The sequence below is a fragment of the Nothoprocta perdicaria genome, unplaced genomic scaffold (assembly GCF_003342845.1).
Source record: "Nothoprocta perdicaria isolate Ctin4 unplaced genomic scaffold, notPer1 scaffold_3, whole genome shotgun sequence".
In the NCBI taxonomy this organism is placed as follows: Eukaryota; Metazoa; Chordata; class Aves; order Tinamiformes; family Tinamidae; genus Nothoprocta; species Nothoprocta perdicaria.
In genome coordinates, this window is record NW_020455532.1 from 5,712,836 (window position 1) to 5,740,773 (window position 27,938).

General features: G+C 41.5%; 2 protein-coding genes across 2 annotated transcripts in view; one reads left to right on the forward strand and one right to left on the reverse strand.

The window, feature by feature from the left end:
• PTPN1 (protein tyrosine phosphatase, non-receptor type 1) overlaps positions 1-19,887 on the forward strand; it is a 33,777-nt gene extending 13,890 nt beyond the window's left edge. The window contains exons 2-9 of the mRNA XM_026042233.1: positions 9,071-9,161; positions 9,727-9,827; positions 11,756-11,854; positions 14,686-14,823; positions 15,916-16,125; positions 16,790-16,951; positions 17,606-17,838; positions 19,402-19,887. Of these exons, the coding sequence (XP_025898018.1) occupies positions 9,071-9,161; positions 9,727-9,827; positions 11,756-11,854; positions 14,686-14,823; positions 15,916-16,125; positions 16,790-16,951; positions 17,606-17,838; positions 19,402-19,609 (1,242 nt within the window). The 3' untranslated portion in view covers positions 19,610-19,887. The remainder of the gene's footprint in view (positions 1-9,070; positions 9,162-9,726; positions 9,828-11,755; positions 11,855-14,685; positions 14,824-15,915; positions 16,126-16,789; positions 16,952-17,605; positions 17,839-19,401) is intronic.
• A 4,003-nt stretch (positions 19,888-23,890) lies between these two features.
• Positions 23,891-27,938, reverse strand: part of RIPOR3 (RIPOR family member 3) — a 27,066-nt gene continuing 23,018 nt past the window's right edge. Inside the window, exons 18-21 of the mRNA XM_026042161.1 lie at positions 27,230-27,432; positions 26,875-26,958; positions 26,000-26,090; positions 23,891-25,016 (exon numbers count right to left, since the gene is read on the reverse strand). Coding sequence (XP_025897946.1) covers positions 24,916-25,016; positions 26,000-26,090; positions 26,875-26,958; positions 27,230-27,432 — 479 coding nt within the window. The 3' untranslated portion in view covers positions 23,891-24,915. The remainder of the gene's footprint in view (positions 25,017-25,999; positions 26,091-26,874; positions 26,959-27,229; positions 27,433-27,938) is intronic.

Consider the following 27,938-nt stretch of genomic DNA (forward strand, 5'->3'; position numbering starts at 1 on the left):
ATGCACTGCCAACAACAACAAAAAATTGACATTATGGCATCCAAAGAACAATAGCAGTGATATGAAAAGTATATGATATTTTCCATTGTAATTCTTAAATATATATTACCCTTAAGTCTCTAATGAACTTGAAAAGGATTATGTGCCTGTGTCTTCCTGCACACAGCTTATCTGTTCCCTTTGCTTGCAAATTTGAATACTGTATTAACAGCATAAGTGAAGGTGATGAGTTTTGAAGTGAATGAAGCCTCTTTCTTTTCTTATTACTTCTTACATAGACTGCAGTTTCTGGGAGGTATTGTGAAGTGGCAAATAAGGTGACAAGGTTCCTAAAGAATTTGATAAGTAAATGTTAAAACATCTTCAGAGTTCTTTAAGAGCTCCCTTTTCTTTAGCGATATATTGTGCTTTAAAACCTCTTCAAAATTAAAATATCTTCCCTCTGAGACTAGTTAATTTTTGCTTTTCATCAAAGTGTCTCCATATAGTCATCTCTAACTCCATGTACTTTTAAATATTCACTCAGGACACCAACCAGACCTTCAGAAGTTGTCTTATTCCCTGTTTTCAGGTTGTATTTGTAAGTTCCATCTTTTATCTTTTGTGGAGCCATCATTACCAGTAACTGGATCACTACTTGCAGTGTCAATTTTTTTACTGTTCAAGAGCTGGAAAAGCAGAGTTTTCTTGTTTGTTTTTTTAACCTCCTCATCCAGCTGCAACAGAAAGTATTCCTGTAAAATAAACTGAAAAGGATATGTTCCCAGTTGCTGCATCTGTAGTTTAAAGTCCTTGTGATTTTATTCAGTGTCTCAGATGTCCTTCTGGGAATTACTCTAGTGCTCTGTGTGTGTGTGAAACTCTCAGCAACATGAACTCTGTTTTTCTTATCTTTACCACTAGGACACTGTTCAGCAAAACAACACTTCTTCCTCTGACTTGATCGTTAGCCTTGCTGTGGGGGTTAGAACTGTGCAGTTCTTGGCAAATATATTTTTTCCTGTACTGAATTCTCTAGAGATGATACTTTGCAATAAGCAGCGATTTTACCYCCATCACAGGGGTTGCAAAGATCTTGTCATCTCGCAGATACTTTGTCCCTCAGGATCAGGTCACTTTATCTGCCTAAAAATTATTCCTGCCTAAAAATCCTTTATGCATCATGGGTGGTGCCTGATCAGCTCAACTGAGAAAAGAAGTATAAGGTAGTTAATGAGGCTCAGTCTGTTCTGCCTGTTCTGCAGACTTGCTGAAGGGCTTTGCCTTTGCCCTTAAGATCCTCTCCTGCAGGCCTAGTAATTTAGGTCGTAGACTCCTACTCCCTGCTGCCAATTCCTGCTCCCTGGTGTCACAGTGAAGTTGCATTTCCCTAGGGAAAGTTGTATGCAGGTATGTGTATCGTGGCAGTTGAGCTGTTGGTGGAAAGACCCTTTTTTGGAAGCGCTGCTGTGTTGTGCATTCCCAGGTAACTTCATGAACGCCTTGGGAAGGGAGGTGTGCRAGCTGCTTGTCTGAGCTGGGTGCTGAAGGTCGCTGTGTTGTGGAAGTGCATCTTGTCATGGTAAAGATTTAGCAGTGTGAGTGCAGGCAAGGAAGCTCTTTAGCTCACATTATCTATGAAAGGAATAAACATGATGCTATGGTAATTCTGAAATTCTATAATTTTAATCTCCTTTAAGAAAAAAAGTGTTGAATTCCTTTAAAAAAACTCTTCAAATACTTGCTATTTTATTCAGTTTCTCAAAAAATAGCTGCAGGGCTGCTATTTTTTCAGCAACAGGGCTGTAGTGTTTGTCTATTAAATAGTTAAAACTGCTGTGCTGTTTGTTTGGTTTTTAGTCAACATACTTTCCAGGAAAAGGTGAAAGGACACAAATACCACAGACAAGTTTCATTTGTAGTTCAATGAATGTGAAGTGCTCCTCTAAAGTAAGATGAAGTCTCTCTTAAAGCTTAATGAAGCCTTAGTAGAAAGATCTAAACTTCAGCTCCTCAAATATGTAGGGCTGCTTCCTTTCCAATTTGGTGTGTGGTAACAATCATCAAGACCACAGAGCTTGTTCGGTGTTCGGATGCTCCTGCTCCTTTGGTAATTGTAATAGTTTGCTTTTATTCGTTAGCTGGGGATATTAATAACCTCTCTATGTGACGGAGAGGGCTTGAGGCAATGACAGTAGCTCAAATATTAGTTTAAATAACTGAAAGCCTGTCTTCAGGAGGAAGTTTATGTTGTGCTATGTTGGCACAGTACCTGGTACCTCTCAGATTGCATGTTAACAGTGGAAATAGAAATGCCATAGAAATGCCAGATTTTTTTTTTTTTTTTTTTTTTTTTTTTTTTTTGGCAATGTGCTGGCATGCCTCTGTAAACAGAGGAGTAAGACATGTTCAGAACCAAAGGTCAGGGAACAGACCTATACTTTGGGATCAAAAAATGCAAGATAAGAAAAAAGAATCCACAACGTCTTGATTAGCTTTCAGCTGACCGGATGTCAAGTATGTTGGGTATGACAAGTGTCAAGTCAAGTATGACCAGATATCAAGTAGTGATGGGTGCAGGTCTGGTTGCAGTGTGCTGCTTGGAACCAAAACATGTCCTTGTTGCCATTCACATGCCAGCCCGAGTTTAAATTCTGAAATAAAAATTGAGTTTCAGGTCTATTATGTGTTGTTTCTTAAATATGTGAGTAAGAGAAAGCCAGCAACTGTAGCTTTGAAGAAGGACATGACGTAAAAATTCTTCAAGAAAAGAAAAAGATGCCATTTGTTGTATTTATCCAAATCAAAGAAATAGTTTGTCAGAGGAGACACCAGGAAGAGGGGGAGAGGAAAACTTCGAGCTGCCTTTGGATTGTCCTACAGGCAGGATCCAGCAATGACTTTAATTGCTTTTCACTCTAGTCGAACAATAGAAAGGGAAGGGGGGGGTTATTTGTCAGCTTGTTCCCTAATGAATGGAGAGACTGGATGGTTTTCTCTCTTACGGGAGAGCACATGTTCCTGTGCCTTGTACCTGTGTGGATCAAATCACATGGGCAATTTGTGTGAAGGGAGAGGATTCCTGCTCATTTGTGAGACTGCCTGTATTCATTTACAGGAACCGTTTTCTTCTGCAAAATTTTAAATGTTCTGGTTTCACTATGCTGAAATCAATTTACAGGAAGTCAGGCTGGAGTGATTCACTTTCTGCTTATTGATTTCTGCCCCAAGTGAAACTTCTGATATTAACAAAGTACGGGTGATTTTTTAGACATCATTTCAAATGACTGAAAATAAAGCCTTTTTTTTTCTTATTATTAAAATTACTCTAAAGCTGAGGTTTCAATCTCAATAAGATTTTTTTTCTCCTATGAGCTCTTTTATCCTAAGATGAAATGGCCATTATGTAAGAGCTTAGAGATGTATTAAAGTCCTGCTTTTTTAGTACTGATTGAGGTTATTTTCACAGTCATTACATACAGTGTAAGACAGTGGGGGACTGGGAGTGAGTATAAAGAAAAAGTCATTCTACAGGTCCTGTTTCATGAAGTCAGAGATCCCCTTGAGAAACATCTGGAGCAGTTCAAGGGCATCTCATGTCCTTTGGTTTCCAGTTTGCAGCTTGTCATTTGCAGCTTGTTTAACTTCTAGAAAATACATCTTGGTTGTGCAGCACASTGCTCTGGTTTTCACATAGCACTGTGAAGAGCGTGGGTTGAAGCTTTGCTCGCTCCTCCCCTTCATTCTAGTATCTTCTTTTTTCTTTTCCTTTATCTTCTCTCCCCTCTATCCCCATTCTCCTTGAGGTTTAGACACAGCCTTCTCTCTTGTGGTAGTTGTCCTATAAAAGTTATAATGCTGTTAGGTGGCTTGCAAGATGTCAGGATGAAAATACTTGCTAATTTGGAAGGAGGACTCTGTTTAGAGTCTTGTCTGTTTACAAAGCTTGCAAGGCCATACAGATCAACAAAGATGATTTTTTAAACTCATACAAACCCACACTGCAAACAGATTAAAGTCTGGATTTGCAAGAACTTAATTCCTTTGGGACTCGGGTAGATATCTGAGCTTTTCAATGCATTAGCTTATTGAAGATGAAGTTAAACAAAAATTTATCTGGAAACCCCTGATGTTTGGGAAAATCCAGATCTGGATCTCATCTCCATGATTATTTTTCTTATAGGAGATGAGTAACTTGCTTAAAACCTCTTTAATAAGAACGCTTAATAAGACTGTGGTTTATTTCCTGGCACTGACTTTGTTTGATGAGAAAGATAGCAGAGCTTTTCCTTTGCAAAACAGCAGTCAAGAAAACCATTTAGACTTCTCAAAAGTCTCTGTCCTTCCAAAGAATCTCAGATTGACTTCTGGAGTGGATTGAATTGCTGGGGAAAAAATTGAGATAAACGTGAAAATGAGGGGAGAACCTGGCTTATGTTCTTACACTGAGTCTCCATTCAGTTGTTTCCTGTTTTGGCAGTGAGTACGTTGCTACAGAACACCAGAAGCCAAATGTTCCTGCCAGCTCCTGTGAACAACTTCTGTTATGGGTCATAAATTTCAAGGACAAACTGTATTTTGAACTTACTGACATTTGAGAAGGTTCGTGCTATTTTTTAACCAAATCTTAGAGTTTCACACAATGCTCAGCATGAGGAATCAGTCTCTAATTGCCACTGCTCTRCATCAACCCTCAAAAAAAAGACCAGACAAGAAAGAATGAGAATCCAAGCAACTGAATTCTGTGACACTGCAATGATTTATACTGCAGAAATATTTTCCTTTTGACAACATGCAATATATATAATATATTATTTTWAAAAAAAGATATAATGATAGTGAGATAGATAAGTGACACAAGTGTGTGGCCTTCTCCCTTATTCAAGTGCATACCTATGCTGAGAATGGTTTGAGTGTGRGTGTTTCGTGGAACTTTTACACTATTCAGTTTTACACCATGATGAAGCAGATAYTGCAGGATTAACCTTCAGAATTCTTAAGTTCTTACAGGTGGATGTGTTAGAACAAGTTGATGGGGAGATATAGTTGATAATACTTGATAGATAAAAAGAAGACGGGCCCAGAAGGAATTCATGTCCTTCCCGAGTGCTGATATGATTTAATAACGTGCTCGTTCCTCGTTTGCGTTCTCCTGGGGGGTTATTTCCGTGCCCAGGACCAGCTGACGGTCGCGGTGCGAGCGCTGCTTACGCTGCACAGCCACAACCTGTTCCAGAGGGCCCAGAGTGCTGAATTAGCAAGGGGCTTTCTAGGAAAACCGTGTTGCAAGTGTGTGACTTTTTTTTTTTTTTTAAACTAACGTAATCGTTTTGTTGAACTTTAAACAAGCCTGTTCCTTTTTCTGTGTCACAGAGCTTGACCTCTGGAAGAGGCTCAGCATGCCAGCCTGCTGGCTCTTTGGAGACATCTTAATTAGACATAGTAATTCATTGAAAACAAAACTGAGAGACTATATAAAGTGTTCAAAAGGAGTTTAAAATTGGCATGTATTTAATTTATTTGGTAGAAATTCTGAAGCATGTTGTTATGGTTATTGTTATGTGATTGTCCATGCATCTCTTGGGCTTTGGATGCACATCGAGTTCCTCGTTAGCTACAAGTTACATCCTCATTTCTCATACCCATCCACATGTCCTGATATCAAGTGTCTTGTGGTGCAGGAAGTCCAGAGAAGTTGGGTTTGGCTTTGTGCTTTATATGCTTTGTGTGTTAGCCAGGTCCTTTTGTAGAGAAGGGGTCAGTTCACTGTTTCTCAGCAACTAAATTTTCTACCTTGCAAACAGAATCTGAAGACCTTTTCCTATGTATATCCAGTAGCTGCTTATTTTGGACCCCTTACTGCTATCTGGTTTTCTTACGATCTTCTGTACAGGTATTTGCTGCTTCATGTAGTTGTACTAACTTTTTTCCACTCTGATAATAAGTTGTAAAGACATCTGAGAAAAAGCAGCTTTCATTTCACTCTGCTACCTCAAGTGCAAAACGTGGAAGACTTAAAGGACTGATCGGGGGAAGGAGGAGTTAACAGATGTAGAGCCCTAGAGCAGCTAAGGGTTAAGAGACTGAACGGGGGATTTTTGAAGGCTGTCAGGAATGAAATTGAAGGGCTGTGGGCTCTGCAGTGAATTACTAAGGCTGGGAGAAGGGTCAGGAAACCAGGTGCAGAGACTTTGGGACAAGGGACTGCATCACCATGCACAACTTTTCATGCTGAACATCTCCACAACTCTGGACAGCAAGAATGTGTTCAGAGCACCTGTAACTTTTGTGTGRATAGCACAGACGTCTATCCCTTGAATTCTGTCCTGTATTTGCAGCAGGAGATGTGATAGAGCCATGGAATGGAGAGCAACCACCTGAAAAGTACTGAAGAACAACTCATTGTAGTCACTGCTGCAGCTTAACAGCAAGAAGAATCTTCCATGTGAGAAACAGCACTTCAGGCTTCCTCTTTCCACCCTTGACGTTACCGGGGCTGTTTGCACCATGTGCAGGACCTAAAACCAGGGGATGAGTAGCTTGGAATGACTCATGCTCAAAACCAGAAGCATTTAACTATGGAAAACTGCCTGAAATTTTAGCTCTTCCTCTTTGAAGCGTTACATTACGTGACCTTTTAAATGCAGTACCATGCTTCGTTCTTAAATAACGGTATCTTTGCAGTGTGACTACAAGTGTGATTCAAGGAGGTGTTAAATAACCCTGTGTTCACCAGCTAACTTCAGTTCTTGCAACATCTCTGGCTTCAGGTCACTCAASCCCTAACATTTCTATGCTTTGGATGAGTCTGCCTTCCCCAGCAGGGTGATGTTGTGGAATTACTGATGTAGTTTGAAACTGTCTCACCACCCGCATCAGTAGTTTTCTAATTTGATAACGCTGACGCTTGCACTAACCGATAACAGAGGCTTGAGAGGAACGTACAGGAAAGCCTGTAGCAATAAGACACTTTTACAGAACATGTCYCTTGAGTGTTTCTCTTCAATAATCTTGTGTTGAAAACCATCTGATTTCCACTGCAGTCAGCTTATATCCTGGAAGTGAACTTAGCATCTTCTTCAGTTCATTTATTCCTTCTATACATTTAAGCATCTTAGCATCCTAAGGAAAAAAAAAAATCTGGTATTTGGATAGAGAGATACTAGCCGCCTCTTTAGTCCTTCCCAAAATAACCTGACAATAACCATCTTAACCCTAATTTATCAAGAAAAAAGAAAAAGAGCCTAAGAACTTATATTTTGGATTGTATTTTGCTATTTTCTTTTCAAATGGATCCTGAGAGGTTTCTTTGCACTCAAAAAAAATATGTAGGCTCTGTGGGAAGTGTGGTTAGAAAGCTAGAAAACTATTTTTCCAAGTTCCTTGTTTTTGTCTCTTGTTAATCCTGTGCAGTGAGTACAGAAGACAGAAAAAGAAAAAAAGAAACTGCAAAATGCAGAATTGCCAGCTTAGCGTCAGGGATGGATTTGGGAAAACAGCCATTTTAGTTGCTTCATGTTTGAGATATTAGACTGTGGCAGTCGAGATCATATTCTCCAGACTGCATTCTTCATAAGCAGAAATACTAGCAGACATGTGTTAAGTTATAAAAAGCTAGCAGCTGATGTCAGGGCTTATTTCAGTGGGAAGCCAGTTCAGAATACTGTACTAATTTTGAGCAGGTAGATGTAAAATAGAACCCTTAGCTTGACATGTAATATTCAGTGTAAATTAATACATGTCTCAAGAGCGGAGTTGAGAAAGGTGAAAATACCCAATGATTCTTCATGCAAAACTGACAGAACCACAAAAACATCGCAGTCTGGTCAGTATTTTAAGATGTTGAGGTGCTGTAAAGTCCCTTTCGTGTGATGTGGGAAAGCTGTCACAGTTTAGGGCAGAGCCCGGGCTGCTCAGGGCTATCGCTGGGGGCACGTCCAGCCCTGCGCGTGCCGAAGCCTCCGCGGYGCTCGCGGCACTGCAGGCCGTGCACGTCCCTGGCCACACTGTGCTGTCTGCAGCTGCGAGGATGGCTTAATGTAATGCTCAGCTTCATTCAGATAAGTATATTTAACAAAGTACATTGTCATCTTATGAAAAGGGGTGGATTTAGCTGAAAGCTTAGTTTTTAATGAGTATTTTTGAATGGCCTCTGGGCTAGGTTCAAATGTTCATTTCACGTGTTTTTACAAATTGTTCGTCTTAGGACTTCTTGAACTGATTTATCCCATCTAAACATCTTTTTATAGTAAGCTTRTTGCCTCAGTTTTCATTGATCTTGGTGAAACCTGACAGCTTCATCTAGAAAATCCTAGTACTTTGTTTTTTAAGAATTGTATATTTACACAGTGTGTGTTTATGGTGTGAAGCTCTGTGTCTACATATTGAGAATAAAGTTCAAGGAGATTAGAATTCTTTTTATTGTATCTTCTGAAGTTGTATCAGATGTCTGAGGTATAACATGGATCCAAAAAAGCCTGGGGGAAACCCTTAATGTGTGCTTGAGACAGTACCCATGTTTAGTTGTGCCTGTGTGTTAGATGCAAATAGTTCTTGCCCTTTGCAGGTTTGGGACATCTTGCTGATAAGATACAGATCTCAGTAGTCTTGGGCATGACTAGCACGCTGCTGTTGACGCATCACTGTGTGTATATTTGATGCTGAGGGATAGGCAGGTTTTTTTATCATAATGGACTCTTTCTCATTTGTTTCTGACTCAGAAAAATAATTGATAGTTTCACTGGGAGTGGAAACAACTGCATAAAGCAGTTTATATGAAAGTGCTTTGGGGCAGAAACTCTGCTTCATCAGATGTATAAAGTCATAATGTCTGGTTCTACTATGTCTGGTGCTACTACTGAATGTTTTACTGTTTTATTATGCAAGATAATATTTTCACATGCAAATAAAGYTAGTGCTGTATTCTGATAGATTTAAATTCAGTTCTTAATTGGAATCCCAAAGACTTTACTGTCCAAAACTTTAATGTATGAAAATGTCATTTTAATTGGATAGTTGTCTTAAAATAGCTAATGGTATTATGATATTAGAAGGATTCACATCTAAGACTTTTTATTTATTTTTTTTTAAGGACATCAGGCATGAAGCCAGTGACTTTCCATGTAAAGTGGCCAAACATCCCAGAAACAAAAACAGAAATAGGTACCGAGATGTCAGCCCCTGTAAGTACCCTTTCTTTTCCATTGTTTGTAACAGACTGTTGAACTCTAATTACTTCCTTTTGCAGCTGAAGTCTGCTTGTGAGACGTCTCATTTAGAAGACATTTCTATTAGACATCTTTAATAGATATTCCTCATATACAGATACAATCCAAGACAATTTTTATGTTAATAMTGGTACACTATAGGTGCCATAGAATGCCATTATATCCACAGAGTTATACTGTAATCTGCAATAGATTCTGTATTTGTGGGCATGAATCTGAAGAGAATAACTTGCTTTACTATTCATTGCTTATCAAAGAGAAGAATCGTGGTTGAAACAGCATTAATAATAGCATGTGAATTGCTGGTGGAATATATATGAAGTCCAAATATGTTCAATGTTTTGGTGTGTAGTGTTGTTTTCACAGTCTTTCTATTATAGTTCCAGAGTAAAAAGTATCGCACTCTATACTTGATTAAGGTCTTTTCCCTCTTTAGGAGGACCTTAATATCTGAGGAGATTGTGCATGTGTTGTTTTCTGCTGCAATATACATTAACCAGTGCTTTCTATTTATTTATAGTTGATCACAGTCGAATTAAGCTAAACAAAGGTGACAATGACTACATCAATGCAAGTTTGATAAAAATGGAAGAGGCCCAAAGGAGCTACATCCTCACCCAGGTAGTTGCTGGCARTGGATAGTAGAAATCATATGGCGATTTGAATTGTTTTTCTTTAGATTTCTTTAGCCCATCACATTGGTTTTCTGTATTTTAGAACTAATTAAGTTTCTATCACCATGAATGTGGATATAGAAACATACTGTAAACATAGAAGAATTTATGGATATAATACCTATTTTTTTCTGTTGTCAGCACTTACTCATTTCCCTAGAGGATCCCAGTCCCTCTGTATATCCAGGTTTAAGCACATCTACCTTGTGGTTTAGAAGAGAAACTAGCATACTTGAAGAAACCTGCTTCTGATGCATTGGCATGTGACAGGCAACATTTGGAGGTGGTCGAAATGAATGACATTTCTCCTATGTGCAAAACCAACATAAGGACCATTACAGCCTTATGTCCCCCTATACATCCTCTGAGCAGTGAACTTCATTCAATAGGAAGGCTTCACATTTACAGGAGAACTGTACATATGAACTTCAAGAATTTCCAAATCTGTTTGGAATAGCATACTTTAAATGTAATGGATATTAAGAACATTGTTGAACGAGGCAGAAGTTACATAAGATATACTAGAAATTTTCTTATACTTGCAATTCATTTCTAAGAGCCCTGATGTGTACAGCCTAAATAAGCAATATGCTTCAACATCTCTCTGTAGTTGTGTCCTGCTGCAAGTGCTGTTAGTATTTACATGTAACTTGTTTTAGCTGTTAACCCAGCATCCAAAAAGGTACAAGCTGGGTAGTGTGATGCTTCACCTTTAACATGAAAAMAGGCTCCTGTGACAAGGGTGTCGGRGGGAAGAAGTTGCTKGTTTTCACGAAATCTGTGACTTCCACGCCTGTTTATGTAATAGATTTTCAAATGCTTAGATATCCTGACTTCTCATTCTGTGCCAGAATCTTTGTTGTGCTCAGAATGCTCAGTTCCCTGGAGATAGTCCTGGTCTCTAATCTTGGCAATTTTTTTATCCTCCTCCCAACTTTAGATAAAGGTAGCCTGGGATTAATATTTCCAAGCAGAAATCAGCAGCTCTTCCTTCCGGTTCTGTGCACATAACTCTTATTTTCTTTACTCCGGGCAAACGAGACTGATCATGTTGTTGAAAAGGGAATCATCTGTGGTAGAGCAGACAGAGGTACAGCTAACTTGTTCCAGTCATCTGTTTGATCAGCATTTAATGGATTTGAGTGGCTTTATTTAAATCTAGTCAATCTTTCTGAAGACCCTGACCCGCTAGTCTCTTAGAAAAAGGTGTTGGGTAGGAATGAGAGGCATGAAGTTGTTGTTTTGTGTTGGTGAAAATTCAGGCCAGTGATCCAGGAGTAGAGAAGAGTAAAGCAACACGGCACAAGGACTAGTTTTTAAGGGAATCTATTTTATGAGTGGATAGTCCTTGAGAAGGAATTACTATTTTGTTTAGTCCCAGAGCAAGCAGTGCAGTATCCATGAAAATGCCTGAAACCTGCTTAGCTCATTAAGCGAGCTGGCATTTTAAGTCTTCTGAATGTTTATTCAATTTAATATTTTTCAAGTGTTGTGTATAACAGTGAAATATTGCAAAATAGCTGAACATATGTTTTAATTCCACTGTTTGTTGCTGAGGACTCATTTCCCCATTACTTGTTTGCCCTTCCTAAGAAAGTTCTCTCAGTGTTTTTCACTCCCAGTTCTCTTCTCGCAAATGAGGCTACTTCTCCCTTCCTGTTATGTGTGGGAAACAGATTTACTGCCCTTCTGTGGGTGAATTCACAGTGGGAAAATGGAACTTAAAGATGTAGTGCCACTTGTTTACTGTTTAAAATAAGAAGTTTGCTTGTTACTTACCCAAATTTATTGCCTAGTGCAGTGACTTTTACCAAGGAACATTGCTCTAACATTAGCAGAGAATAATGCTTATTTCTGGGGTTTCTGTCTGTGCAGGGTCCTTTGCCAAATACTTGTGGTCACTTTTGGGAGATGGTTTGGGAACAGAAGAGCCGTGGTGTTGTCATGTTGAACAGAGTGATGGAAAAGGGATCAGTAAGTACTCTTCCAGTTCTAGCTCTGTGTTTGTTGCATGTGTGTGGTTTAAAAAAAACAATTATCAACAACTGTTAGAAAATAAAGTSCTCATATGTATTTTATCTAATGAATTATTCCTAGAATTGGGTTACTTGGTAAACCAATCTTAATGAAGTTAGAAAACAAGAAAGTTTGTGATTGCAGGTCCTGATTTCTTTGGGATTTGGCAGAGAGAAGACATGAACACATCATGACTCCACACAGATGAATATTGGTCTTAATTGCTAACCTGGATGTTTGAATGTGCTTTTGATTGTGTAGAGATTGTACCTTTCAGAGGTCATTTACACCGCKTGTTCATTCACAAGCATTATCAGGTGGCTTTAAAGTAATTGTAGAGGCACTTTAACTTGAAGTTTCCTTCATGCAGTAAGAGATTAATTATTACACCTACTTTTATATGTGTTGACCTCTTTGTGTCACTGTTTTTGAAAACAATGTCMCAAATATGAGGCAAGCTGGGGTGCAATTAAGAGCTCTTTTCCCAGGAATAGCTCAAGCATTCGTCTTACCTGCTCATCCAAAGCACGGGTGTTGGTGCAGTGGTTTCCTTGCTAGGACAAGCTCAGGGGGCTTAGTTCTGCCCAGATATTTTAAGAAGCTTAAGGAAGATGAGAGAGTCAAAAGACAAAGGAGAACAATAGATGAACCATTTGGGTAATTTTAGGTAATTAGCCTTCAGATGGGTGAAATAAACTGGTTCCTCTGGCACAAAGAGCAGCTGCTGTCCCCAGAGGAAAGGGCTCAGGCTGCTGCTGGTGGATGGTGCAGGAACCGCCAGAGCTGGAGTTAATTTGTCATCCACAGCTTCGGAAATGTCCCTGGGTGATAATAGGGCTGCTGTCCTGTCTCCTCAACGGGACTGGGCCTCTGTGCAAACAAGACAAAAAGTGATTTTAAAGACTGATAGATATGCACMATTTTACATTGACTGTTGCAATACAAGACACTTCAGAGGATGAGTAGGTGGCATGTTGTGTATCCACTGGTGATAACTGGGTGGTTTGTGCTTTTGTGTAATCAGGGATTTCCAATAATTAGGAAAATTCTTATGCAGTGAGTTGTATTTTAACAAACTGCAGTCTTGATTGTGAGTGTTCTGCTTTCTTTTTTGTAGTGTAAGTGAAACTTAATCTTCTAAAGAGATGCAGTAACCGTATTTTTCAATAGCTTCTTCCTTTCCAGCCATTCCCACTCTTTCTCTTCACTGCCAATAGTTTTGAACAAAACGAATTATTGTGATCCCTTAGGGCAGGCAGCAAGCATAGCAATGGGGGACCTACAGTGAAGCTCAACAGAATATTGTTTGCAGACACATTTGGTGGAGAAATTAGACATGCAGCCAATTGCTGTCTCTTAAATATTAATACAAAAACACAGAGGATTGTGACTAACAAACTGGAGGAGAAGACTAGAAGCAGATCTAGAATAAGTCCAGGCACTGCTGTATCTAAGCTTGAAAGAGCGGAATGAAATTACTTGGCCTGCAGAGAATAAAAGACTTTTCTTATTTTTTTAAAATGCCCTAAGAAACGCTTGGAGGTGAGAATGCTGTTCCTTCTCATCCCTGCTCCCATTATATGCAGAACGGCACTTTTCTCTTAGGTAACAACTACATAATAATCATTTTTCTTGTTCCCAAGCTTTTTCCACTTGAAGACCTATTATTTGCAATTTGATATGAGAAGCACTACCGAAGACCAGCAGTTTGTTCCTGTTGCAAGTTTAGGTCTGGACAAGTGCAGGTCTTAATTCCATTTTGAAGGAGCAGCGTATAACTGCAGAAGCAGCAGCCAGCAGCCATAGCCGTAATGCCCCAGGGTGAATGGTCAGAAACTGTGTTGCAGACTTGCCTATTTGTGTTGCTGAAGAGTTTCTTTAGTTTTGTTTTTTCCCAGTATGGGAAAAATGTGTTATTTTCCTATTTGGTTGACTCATTTAAGGTTCTAGCATTTAACAGCCTTATTGGAAAACTAAGAGCACTGAAAAAAAAATTCACTGAAAATATCAAAATTCAGTCAGAAGCAGGTAATAGGTATATTTGCAGATTACAGGATTTTTGTTTGGCCCTTTTAAACTATGTCATGTGTTTTCTTTTTTATTGTTGTTTTACTTTGGGGAGAGTGAATGGAGTAATGCAAAATCTCATTAAGCATTACCCTTGCAAATTAGTAACATTGTAATTCTCTGTTTATAGCTTACTAATTGAATTCATAATCCCTTTTCATACAGTTTTGTGTGTTCTGCTCTTTTTCTTGTTAACATTTCTCCCTTCTTTTGAAATATTTAACTATTTTAACACGAGGATAATATATATAAAATGCTGAGTAGAGTAAAACTCAGGTTTTGGCAGAGTGTTCTGATAGCTTCTATATGTAGAAGTTGCTATATTTTATTGGTATTATCATTAGTCTGACACAGGCCAAAATCAAACACATTTTTGGTGATTCTGAGTAGATTCTGTATCGGTGCAGGGCAGCCGTGCACTCTTTCAGCTCACGTGTGGAATAAAAAGATTTCTACTTACCCAAAGCTGCCTTTGAGCTGTAGGTATTTTGGTGAGTCCAGTCAGGTTCAAAATAATCTGACATACCCAGAAGATTCACTCAGGACATGGTTCTGAAATTTATAACATGACTAATGTCCCTCACAGTAGAATTGTGTCTTCTTACAATAAAGGCAGATCATGAWATGGTCATATAGGAAAATATTATATTTACATACACTTACTACTTTGCCTTTTACACTAACATAAATGATATATATGAATTGTTCCTGTTTATTTTTAGATAAAATGTGCACAGTACTGGCCACAGAAGGAAGAGAAAGAAATGTTTTTTGAAGATACAAACTTGAAACTAACCTTGATATCTGAAGATATAAAATCATATTACACAGTACGACAGCTAGAATTGGAAAACCTTACAGTAAGTACAGACACCACGACYAAGCACATCCTTTAACTTCTCTCAGGCGAGACTTGCCTCCCCGTAACGATGGGGGAGCCATCAATTCCATCAGATTTTTGTTGTAGATTTAGCGAGATGTGAGATCCTGCGTGGCCGCTCTGTCCTGCTGCTGCTCGCTGCTGCATTGCTGAGGTGCAGTTATTCCTCAGTTCTTCTCTTAGCTTCACACACTTGAAATGTGCTTGCTAACAAATGTGAGCAGTTAGGAGTTACTAATTTGGCCAGCCAAATTGTACCTGAATGAGTAAGAATTTGGTGGTTGTAGTTTGTGGTGTGACTTAAATACAGTGTTTGCCACAGACATGTATTTTAAAGCTGTGGCTAGGGGTTCTAGGACGATGTCAGCACTAGGAGCTTAGTAATGCTGGAAGAAAGTTTTCAAAGCRGGAACAAAGCCTGAAAGGAAGGGCTGTGACAGGGAGAGGTTTTTGGTCCCAGCAATGGTAAAGGGCTTGTGTGGCTTGAGACACTTAATTTTGAGAAATGCTGAGATGATATTCTGCCTGTGGGAACTGGCAGGCCCTGAGATATAGTATTTTAACGGTACTGAAAAATTAAACCATGTTATACATATGTAAATTTACATATCTCATTTCCTTTGTTYAAAATACTGAGAATTTCACAGCAAAACACAAGATAGCTTCTTAGCTATGTAGCTATAAAAGCTATCTCAGACTAGAGGAACTTTGTCATTTGAAATAAAAAGTCAGCTGTTCTGAAGTTGCTGTTTTACGAACAGCTTAAGTTCCTGTAATGTAGTTTGTGAGAGGAAGTAATTCAGCATGAATGTCATAAAAAGCTGTGCACGCACCCCTCCATTCCATAAAAATCACAGGGTTATTTTTAAAGGAAGTGGCTACAGTTTTTCCAAATGAATAAATATGAAGTTGACCTAAAGCTAAAAATGCCCAACCATGTTAAAAAGAGATTATTTGCAAGGAAAATGAACATGCTAGGAATGGCATTTGCTCCCAAGAACATTATTGTAGGAAACTATGCCTTGACGCTTATTTCCAGGCTAAAAGACTTTATAAATACCTTCTCTTACAGACACATGGAACAAGAGAGATTCTGCACTTTCATTATACTACGTGGCCTGACTTTGGGGTTCCAGAGTCACCTGCTTCATTCCTCAATTTCCTGTTCAAAGTGAGAGAGTCTGGCTCCCTCAGCCCTGAGCATGGACCTGTCGTTGTGCACTGCAGTGCAGGAATCGGGAGGTCGGGGACTTTTTGCTTGGTTGATACGTGTCTGTTGCTGGTAAGAACTGCTTATCCTGCGTGGTGGAGAAATGCTGTAGCTCTGTGGAGCTATTTGGGGGTGGTTTGTTGTAGGCTGACACGGAGCCACAGCGTTTTCTGTGGAGTCTTGTTGCAAGTTATTGTTTTACTCAGTTCTAGTTTGGCAGTTCAAGCAGGCGTATCCCCTTTCAAGCTGAGGCAGCCCTCTCTTACCASGTCATTCTGAGCATGTGGAGGAAAAGTCTCTAATAACAATGTCCTACAAAGAGAGACCTTGCTCTCATAGTTAGGAAAAAATCAGGTTTGATTTGGAATAAGTAATAGTGTGAATTATTCTGATACAGTGAAAAATCTAATGAGCTTCTTTTAAACCCATCAGCTTTCCCTGCAGGCTGGGGGATCCTGTCCTGATTCACAAACCTTCACTGTGCTGCTCTGTAGGAGCAGTTAATGCACAGAGCCATGTCTAGGTTAAAATGTCTCCTTTTATTTCAAAAAAAGAATCAAAAGGAAATAATGACAAGATCTTGGAGATCCCGTGGAGCAGTACCTATCTGTYTTCTTAGAAACTGAAGCATAGCTGATACCAGATTTTTATTAATTCATTAATTCTCTACTACAGAATGAGTAATTGTATTGGATTTCATGAGAGCCTAAAGCAGGTTKCAATTTTTTCTCTCTAGATGGACAAAAGAAAAGATCCTTCTTCAGTGGATGTTAAGCAGGTTCTTCTAGAAATGAGGAAGTACCGAATGGGCCTTATACAGACAGCAGACCAGCTTCGCTTCTCCTATTTAGCTGTTATTGAAGGGGCAAAATTCATTATGGGAGATGCTTCGGTGCAAGTGAGTATTTTTGATACTAGCCAGACTATTGCAGTAAGCTGCAACTCTCTCTTGACTCTAACAAACATTTTCTGGCATGGACATGATAGAAGGAACCTTTGAATTTTTTGTTTGTTTGAACATGAATGAAAGTTTATTATATGGGATTCTTAAATATAAGACATGCTTTACTATGTGATTTCTTCATAAAAGAACTTGTAGCCCTGYGGTGCATTAGCTGGCCCCTGTATAAGAGATGCTTCTCAGTGATCTCACCAAGCTGAACCCTGGCTTCCATCAGTTCGGCCTTCCCTTTTGGATAGCAGCAGTTTTCTAATATGCCACAATTTTAAGTATTGTGATTTAACACAATCACAGTCTCCTAAACAGAACCCTAACAACACAGGCTCAATTTTGTGCTATTTAAAGCTTCATATAGAAGCAGTTTAAAGTTTCTCAAATTTGGAGCTAATCTCTTCTGTACACTTCCAGGAGTGTGTTTATTTCTGTGTATTTTCTCTTTTCATTTTCAATGTATATGAACATTCACCCTAAAAATAAATTTGAAATTCAGATATAGAGCCTCTGCCAYGCTCAAGTTAGAAGTCACAGTAACTTACATGAAAGCAATGATTAAATTGAGGATGGTTTAAAGGAGTGTTTCCTCCCGTGAAGGAGCAGTGGAAGGAGCTCTCCAAGGAGGACCTGGAGCCGCCGCCGGAGCAGGCGCCGCCGCCGCCGCGGCCGCCCAAGCGCACCTCGGAGCTGCACAACGGCCGCATGCCCGAGCACGGCGGCCCCTTCCCCAGGCACCCGGCGGCCGAGGACGAGGGCGGCAGCTTGGAGAGCACCGCGGAGGAGGCAGCTCCCGGCCGGGCGCGCTGCCCCGCGCCGCCCGACACCCACAGGTACCGGGCTCTCCTTCCCATGTTACCTGTCCCAGCAAGAGGGCCACTTGCCTTGCRGCTCGGAGGCCTTGTAGGGAGCTTGTGCTTAAATGGCGTTCCGTACAAAAGGTCCCGAGCTGATCCTCGTGAGCTGGTGTAGCAGTCCGGAAAGCTGGATCTGGACATCCTTTTCATGCTCGTGTTCTTTGAACTGCTCGCACAAACTAGGGCCGTTTGTGGGATGCACTGGAGTAAAAGAAAAAGGAGATGGTTTAGTCTGGGTTTACGTACAGAACATGTTAAGTTACAGAGGAGTCTTTCAGAAGTTAGAGTGGAGTTAGTCGTGGAGCTGAAGGCTGGGCTCTCGATCACCCTTAAGAYGTGAAATGAATCCCAAGGTGCTGCTGGCCAAAGGAGAGGCAGGGGGTCGTGAGCAGGAAACTTCTCTGCCTGTCGTTGCAGCCTAACCCTGAACTGTGAGGACTGGTGAATGTGCAGAAGTGCTGTTGGGGAGCTTGGTGACACCAGAGCACTCGGGCCGGTGTCCTTGGCCGCCAGGTGTCACTGCTGCTGTGCAGGAGGGCTCAAAATGCGTCAAAACCAGCGCAGAAAACTCCGAAACGGGCTCGCAGCGCCCCTGGCCAGAGCAGTGACGGGAATGCTGTGGGGAGCCAGGAGAAATGAAAACAGAARGGGGAAAAACAAACAAATCCAGCAGAGATAATCAGGGAAAGGACAAGCTCAATGTCCCCCAGCAGGTGGTCTCCTAATAAGACCTCTTCAGCTTCCGGCAGGAATACTGGAATAAGAGTATTAATTAAACTTTAGTATTTTCCACAGAACTCGAGAGCCTTTTCARCAGATGCAGCTGACAAAATGCATGTATTTTATTTAGGCAGATCAATAAGAGCTGTAATTGGGTGGTTGGGCTCTGGAAATCAGAGATGAATTTTCAGCAGTCTTTCTGCAATCCCATCTCCTAGAGAGGTCATGACTGTGATCTGAACCTCTTACCTCTTTCTTCCCTCAGTGACAAAATAGTTCCAATATCACAGTATTTACGTGAGATACGAGATGACAAATAACACATTCTATACCTCATTAAAAGTATGAGTGTCAGGTTGGTGTCCCACATCTCATGAGCTTTATAAATCTATTTATTTTTCAGTGAATAATGATTTCCTGGAAATAATTTGCATAGTTCTGTCTAAACAAACCTGAAACGTGTCCCTCTGTAAATTGGGCAGGGGAAAGAAGCAGTGAGTAGACGAGCAGTCCGATGTTTAAAAAAAATGATGCGGAACAGCRAAGGACTGGAAGAGATGGAGGGGTGGGAAATAAAGGTTTTTTGGGGAGATTTTTCAACCTTCATGTTCTCCTGATCCAGGTGTAGGTTTGGTTGTGCTGGCTAGTGCCGTTTCAGTGGCTATAAAAGATGTAAGTTAACAACGAGAAGTGCCTGTGTTGTCGTGTGCTGCAGCCGCTCGTACGTGACTTGGAGCTTTGCTGGGCTGATGAGCGGGAGGGGCCCGTGGAGGCCGCGGGGAGAACCCAGTCCTGAGTGTTCATTGCTCTGTCCTTCAGCATTAGTCAAGACACTGAAATTCGGAGGAGAACTGTTGGGGAAAACCTGCACCCCTCGCCCCACAAAGAAGAGTCAATGAAGTCGGAAAGCGTGGAAGAGGACGATGAGAATGTGATGAGCACCTGGAAGCCCTTTCTAGTGAATATCTGCATGTTCACCTTCCTCACGGCGGGAGCCTATCTCTGCTATCGGGTGTGTTTTCATTGATGGACATGCCGGCAAGATGGAGCCTGCAGGAAACACCAACGATCTGATGGGTTTGTAATAAGCTTCTACGAAAGAAAGCTAATTGAGGCACGGGAGCCTTGTCTCAGTGGAAATAGATGTTAGGTTGAAACGCTGGAACTTTGGTTAGGGCTTAAAGAGAGAATTGATGCACTAGGGTTTAATCTAGCCCTGTGGTCCCAAGAACATAATATTCTAATCTCAGGGCCTTAAAATATTCAGGAGTAAGCAGAAAAAATGCCAAATAGTCTTGTTTTTCTTTTGTTATTTTTTCTTTTGATTTTTTTTAAACTAAATAATAGAATTACAACACATTGTTGTTTTTAGCCTTTTTTAAAAAAGCCAGTTCTTTTTCTTTTGTGTTTCAGAAAACTAGGCACAAGTGAAACTTGCTTGTACTCTCCAAGTGTTGTAACCAAATACATGACTTATACTGATGAGTTCCCAAAAAAAAAAAAAAAGAGAACCCCATGTATCTGAAGAATGTAAACATTGTGGAAGGGGAGGGCTTTTTTTTTTTTTTTTTTTTTTTTTTTTTTTTTTTTTTTTTGCTTCATCTGTTAAAGACTGAGTTGTGGGCAGTGCCTGTGGTATTGATATATTTAATCTTGGCATAACTGTTCTTAAAGAGCTTATTGTTTTGTATGTGTTTATAGAAACAGGCTTCTGCATTTGCTCAGGGTATCCCAACAGGTCACGCTTCTTTTTATTTTTTTTTTTTTCTTTTTAATGTATCTCCTCATTGACTTTTGTTGCACTCTACTTGCACATATGCCTATTTACATTGTACCATCCTCTGTAAAGCTGTTTTTACCTTTGTGTCCTGGGTTAGGAGAGGGGTGAGGGAAGGGGGGGAATGGGAAGGGCAATTTGACCAAACCAAGCCGTCCACCAGCATTTTACAGCTTTCAGCTGGCATTTAGAAGGACCAGTTCTTAAACCTCATCATTTGGAATGTAAAATGTAGTTTCACTCTAAATCTGCTTTCCGCAAACTAGCAGCGTTTCCGCAAGGGACGGAGCAATGACGTACGGGGAGCGTCGCGCGTGGCCGGGAAAGCCCTTCAGGAGAGGCAGAGCAATTGATGCCGTGGCAGCTTCCTTAACATGCAAACAGCTGAGCAGAAGATGCGCTGGTGTCCRACTGGAACAGCCCTCTGTGCCGCCCTTGTGCCGTGCGCGTGTTGGAGCCAAGCTTCCCAACGGCGGCTGCGCTTGAGCACTGGCYGCCTGCGGGCACCGGGGCTGGCGCCGCCGCCGCTGGAGAGCAGGGAGCCAAGGGAAGGAGCTGGGAAGAAGGGACCTGGAGGGAAGGCAGGGAGGGAGCCAGGAGGAAGGGAGCAAAGGGAAAGAGGGGAAGGGAATGGGGGGAAAGGAGCTGGGGAGAAGGGAACTGAGGGAAGGGGAGYCAGGAGGAGGGGAGGGTTCTGCTCCGTAGCGGCCGGCATCTGGTGCTGGCTTCGAGGCCCGGTGGGCAGGCCCAGGGCTCCGCTCGTGGCAAGAGCCTGGGAACAGGACGGGGCTGCGGGGCTGTCGGCACTGAGCCGCCCTGGTCAGTGCTGGTCCTCACTGGCACCAAATCATGAGGCAGTAACAGCAAAGATCTTTCCTTGTGTCGTGGGGAGAGGAGCAAACCCACTACTGAAAGTTGGAGTCACTGCAACTCAACCCTGACAASTGGTTTGCAACAGTGTTAGTTCTTTTTGTTTGATCAAGACCTTTTAGGTTTATAGCACTTAAGCACCATTCTCAGTACAAACAGCATTATGGAGTATCCAGCTCGTGTAAGGCTTTCCACTCCATATTTATTTTCACAAAGCTGTCTCTGGGTGTTGCTCTTTTCCTTTGATGGCTGGGATGGTGACTAGGGGGTAGGAGTTACTTCTGTTCTGTGTTTTATTAAGCTTGCATCAAGGGCTTCTCAAAAGTACAATAATAACTAATCCTCAGGTAGTACTGGGACTTAATACTTTACCTGTGAGACTGTTGGTCAGACCAGTACTTGAAAGGAGGAATGTTGTAATCAGTTGATATTTAGTAATATTATTGGAAACGTGAAAAATGAGTATAGAAAAATGGTAATATATAATGGCTCATCTGTGTATTTAAGATACAGTATGTGATTGCTTTGTCCCCACTATTCTCTCAATCATCTGGTAGGATATTGTTCTAAGGCAACATCTATACTCCCCCTTTGTATTAAGATGCATGTAAAGTCTTCTAGCATCCTGATTAAATACCMCATGCTTGAAAGATGAAAGAACTTACATTCTGCTTACTGATGTGCCCAAAGTGTATTTGCATGAACCGATGGTTAGGTGGCTGTGGTTTTGCTGCAAGTAGCTCCGTTCAGCGACGGCCGATTCGGTGTGAGCCGGTGAYGCGCCCGCCCGTCGCGGGGCCTGCCCTGTGCTCGAGTTGGTGCGCGGCGGCTGTAGCGCGGCGCGGGGCCGGCCTCGGTGCAGAACAGACATTCCAAGGCGCTGGCCAAGCCCTATCCACACCTCGCCCTCCGCCAGGGCTGGCAGCGACCCGCCGGCCCTGCTGCCTCCCGAGCTGCATGCGAGGAGAGCGGGCAGCCCCTTCTGCAAGAGCAGGGACACAGGCTCCCCGAAGGGTGGCCCATTTCCAAAAAAAACTCCCAAAATTATTTATATATATATAATTGTATATATATATATCCACACGCACACATTATAAAAAATAAAAATACTTCCTCTGTTGTTTGCAAGGGGGAATGCTTTCAGTTTTAGGCTTGACAGGAGAGCAAAGCATTCTCCCTTTGAATCCAGCACCATCCACTTGTATTGTGCTTACAAGTTATTTAAAAAAAAAAAAAAAAAAACTACACAAAGCTTCAATTATCTCCCTTTCTGCCATTGGACTTTGCTACTTCTTAAATCTGTTACAAACCCAGGAGAATTCATAGTGTCCTGGGAGAGACAGCAGACTACCCCGTACGCCCCGTGAGGTGTGTATAAGGCTTACAGTACTGAACTGTAAACGTTTTTGTTTTGATGTCCTGTATATGTATGTAGTAGTTTGGGTGTGTATATACAGTAGCGTTTCAAAGTGGGTGTATTGGTTAACCTATTCTTGGAAAATGGACAAATATCCATGTTAAACTTGTTAGAAAGTTAGTGAGCTGCTCTGCTATATGCCTTAAGCAAATATTTACTCATCAGGTCTTTCTTTTTTACAGATTGCCATAGAATAAACTTTTTTAAAAAAATAAAAAACAAAAAAGCTAAATGTTTTGGTATAATACATTTTCAGGTATCTTGTCTTTTGTGTAAGCCACTGCAAAGACCTCACAGGTTATAGTAAGATTGTACAGTTTTTCAATTTCCCATACAACTTTTCAGTTCTCATTTTAGTTGTAACAATAAAATTCTTTTTTTTAAAGAACGTACCTATGAGTCTTTCCACTTCTTGTCTTCTCAGAATGCGAAACACTGGCTCCTGATTTGGATCACTTGCAAATCTGGACTAACACAACTAAAGTTTTTACTGGAAAATGTTTTAAATGAGAWCATCTTTGTAGGTCAGCTCTCCACTAGAAGAACACCAGTGAGGTGAGTGTCCTGCTGCCTGCCACCCGCCTGGCGTGGGAGTTAGTGTAGAGCCCAAGCACAGGGACTTGGACCCAAGTGCTTTTTAAAAGTGTTTGGTCCCCTAACAKCAGCTCTGGTGGGTAGGAAAGTGCCACAGCGTCCTGTAACCCGCCTGACTGTACTTAGGGAGATGCAGCTGTCACATCCCCACCTTAGATCAAGGTATTCACCTCATTTATGTTTTTTAAAGAACGTTACAAATGGAGAAGAGCTGCGTGGAAAGAATTTCCATTAGTTTCCTGAAGCAGCATGAAGGCAGCTCAGGTAGATTTCCATGTCCTGCCCCTGGGCCCCTCCCAGCACCTACCTTAGACCGTAGCATGAAAAAGGGGACAAGCTGCCCCTGTCACATGCACTTCCCAGCTCTGTCCCCCAAGGACATAAACAAGAAGCCGGGAATTCCCTAAAGCAGAAGCAGCAGCGTTAAAGCGCGGACAGGAACTTGTCTCAAATATTTTATTACAGGTATAGAAAACAGTATGAAATCCCACAAATAAATACTGAATAGAAAAGTACTATTTATATAATATATATACACACAAGTCAAATCTTTCAAGTATTTTACCTGAAGTCAGACTTCTCTTTGTGGCCACCCTTTGCTACCGGCAACACGTACTGAGTAAGGAGTGTGACCCGCGGCATGTGACAATGAGAAATCCCGGCTAATGACTACATGGATAAAATATACATTAAAAAGGCAAAAACTTACACAGGTCTGGCCCCATGCCAGTCAGATCTATACACGGCAGATACAGCTGAGGAAAAATACAAAGCTTCCTGTTGCAAACTGCTCAGGCTGCACTCTGCTTTGCCCTAACCAGTCCTTGCCTGAAACTTGCCCAAGTTGTGATGTTTACAAACAAGAGGAGCTGCTGAAGTAACAGACCTTCCTTCTGAAAATAAATTGTACAGAAAAGGTAGGTGCCACTCGCCAGATCCTGATGGATGTGGCTGCTGACAGCAGTGGCTGCTGGGCTGCAAGCAGAACTGACTGATCCCAGCATGGAAGCAGCCAGGGCTCGCTCACGTCCGCAGCGCCTCTGCCACCCAACGAATTCTCAGTCACTCACGTGATACAATGAACTGTTTCTGGAACCAAAGTCTCTTAAGATTTCTGCACTAACTGAAACCAGCTTTCACTGCATTTAAAGAGCGATTACAAATCCTTACAAGCATTTTTGGGGCTCATTATGCATTACGTAAGCGTTGTGCATTTTGGCATCTGGCAGTAACATCCAACATTTGAGTTCACTAGACAAGTTTCTAGATGAACTGTTRTGCTCTGGAAGCTGGAGAATTATCGTTTCATTCCTTTCTGAGACATGACAAATTAATAAAATCCTTCGGAAGAAGGATCAGATTTGACTTACAGCTTGAGCAGGAGAAGACATTTCCAATGATTTAACTCAAGTGACAACCTGGTTCTGTATTCCAGGAGATCTTGTGTTCTTCCAGCACTTGAGATTTCACCAGTGCTGACAGAGAAAAAGACYGAGATTCCACCTTACTTAGTCTAGGTTTCACACTGCCCATTCTGGAAAGCTGCACTCTGTAAATGCAGAGTGCATATACAGAGTGTAAGCAAACCACACGTGTAAACAACAAACTAAGATCTTCAGGTACCAACAGCTGGCAGCCTTGGAGACAATGTGATTTAACTCCTCATATTCCACTACTAAAACACTGTGATTTCAATTTCAGCCTCTTGATGTACAGTGTCTCTTAATTCACAGCAAATCCTGTCCATCTTCTCAAAGGCCTGGCGGCCCTTTTCACCTGCAGAGAAAGAGAAACACACCCTGTGCTTAGGCAAGGACCTRCTGGAAACAGCTTGAGAAGGTAACAGTTTAGAAGTGCTCTTGACTAATGATCTGGTGTGTCACCTTTGGAAAACTTGTTTTGTCACATACCTTAATCAGTATTTTTTGAAGTCTAGATATACCGAACTAAGCCTGAATCTGGGTGTTCAGGAGGAACAGAATAGAGCAGTTATCTGTTATCCTGTCTAGGTGCTATGTGTTTAAGAAAGCTACAATAGTCCAGGTATTTCCCCTTTCCCTTTATTACATGATGGCAGGGAGATTAGCTTAGAACACTGCCATCTGGTTAGCAGCTCAACAACACGTAAATGTGCTGAATTCAGTGGAAGTAACAGGTACCAAATCAGTACAAGACCTTGCTGGATCTCTACTCAGGTATTCACAGTGGAGCAGTTTGGAGGAGAACAGCACCATCAGAGTTACAAGTAACTGGTGAGTTTTAGGTGGCTGCTGCTAAGATTACCAGGAAGAGATAAGTCTGTTGGTTCTACATTGCATAAAAGATCTTTCAATGCRTTTCCGCTTCTCTAGTAGAGCTAGAACTGACTTTACTGTGGTTGGCCATGTTCAAATGTCATTTTACCAAAATCTGAAAATTGCTGATGCAGGTAATGAAGTACCCCAGCAGCGCTGTCAGCACTTCTGTACCTTCTGTCCCTCCTTTAAATTCTTCAGTAGTTCTTACAGCACTTCATCCTCCAGACATCCCCTCGTCTGGGTCTACATCCTTCAAAGGGAGCCTTTGCTTATTTTTTGTGGTAAAGTTTATCTTAAAGGTATGAAATAGTCACTACTGAAGCGTTTCTGAAGTCTTAGATGATATTAGGCTGAACAACACATAGGTAGAACTCCAGGCCTCTTTTGTTTCTGCAATATTAYGTATGACTCTGTGTGTCTTACATAATGACAGGTGACGTGCGTGCTGTACAAAACACTTACCAAATGACAGTGTTGTTTCCCTGGCTGCATTTCGAACTTCTTCTACTTCAGATTGGCACAGATGGGCAACCTCCTCAATGCTTTCTATGCCCTGTTCAAGAAGAGAAAAACAGCAAAGGTAGCTCTTTAAAAAGCATTTGATTAATATTTTCAGCAAAGTGAATAGATGCCAATTCAACCCAGCATCTCCAATTACAGTTGATTTTTTTTTTTTTTTGAGCTTAAGCTTCTCTCCGGCACTTTCTCTCCTGTTTCAGGGCATGAAAAAGGGCCCAGGTCACTGCCCAGTTCTAGGGCCCAGGTTTTGCAAGGGCAGTGACTGCTCTGCAAATCCCACCTTATCTGAGCGTGAGACTCGGTGGCCTTGGGGGGCCCGTCTTGTGACTGCCTGCTTGTAGAAGCTGCACTGAAATAACCTCTTGGGTGTAAACAAATCTATTACAGATTTGTAGGCTTTAAATCCACTCTGACAGTTTCTTACAGAATCAGTGCAAATATTCTTTGTATTTGTGACTATAATCAGCTACTGTTAAAATAAGATTAATTGATTTATCTTTAGATTTTCTGCTTCTAAATGGTGGATGTCCTTTGCCAGTAACAACAGTGTAGAAGTCAGAAAGGTTCTTTTCTAACCTTGTCCTCTGCCTGCTGTATCACAGCTAAGATTGCTGACACTGAGACTGAGCTGCCTGGGCCTGCTGCCTTTTCAATAACAGCAGTAATAGTCCAGAACTCTGGAAGCCCCCAAAAAATCATTAATTCCAAATACCAGAAAATTGGAAAAAATAATTTCAACAGCTTAAAATACACTCTTGCATCCATCAGTTTTGGACAGATGCACACAGTAAAAAGCAAGAATAAGTTTAAATGCTTACTCTGAGGTTTTTGAGGGCCAAACACGCAGCTTGCTGAAGCCTTGCATCACAGTCAGCTAAAACACCAGTGTAAAAGAGCAGAGCCTTTAAGGGAAGGGAGGGGAGAGCGGGAGAAAAAAACAGTGTGTTAAAGCTCAAGTGCAATCAATCAAATTCAGATCGCCAACATCAGCCCATTTTTACCTATCAGCACCATTTTATTTGAGACTGAATTAAGAACCTAGATGAATCTCTTCAGCACTCCTAGGCTTTGGGTCCTAGTTAACAGATTAATGAAGAGCATAGAGGACAGAAGTGCCGTTCTAGGAGGGAATGAGCTGCACGTATCACGGCGAGTGGGGAGGAAGAGCGCTACCTTTTCCCGTAAGCTCCTGTTGGCTGCGAGCCGGCAGAGGCAGGACGTGGCCGCCTTGCTCACGCGGTGGTTGTCGTCCAGCTGGAGCAGCCCGAGGAGCCGCAGGGTGCGCGGCAGCGGCTGCAGCCTGTTCAGCCGCTTCCCCTTCAGCTTCTTCAGAGTCCGCAGGCGCCCCGGGCACTGCAGCTCCTCCATCAGCATCACTGCAAGCAAAAGGACTCGGCTCCACTGCCCTGCATAGGCAGGTGCTGCTAAGGGGAGACGAACTGCCCTCCGGTCCTGCCTCCCTCGGCCTCCTGTAGTTATCCACACGGATAACCAGCAAGGCTGGCAAGGCAGGAAGCAAATCAGGACAGCTGCCCCCTTGGCCATCCTGTCTTCTTTCCTGTTCATTGTTTCATTTCCTGCTGTGCTGGGACAGCAAATGCAGCAAGGACCGTATTGCACAACCAGGGCAATTTGACTAGTTCTAAAACAAGGAAGAAAGAATCAACTAGTCCTAAAATAAGGAAAAAAGAATCAAAGTATTTCTTTGAACATCTCACTATATTGGTCAAGAAGAAACACATCTTCTCAAAAATAAGAAATCAGGTACTGAGCTGACAATTGGAATTTGAAGAATATTCACTGACCAGTAACACACAAGTTCTCATTCCCCTGTAAGTCAACTGTGTCAAAGTAAGTCCTGATATTGGCTGTACCTTCAGTC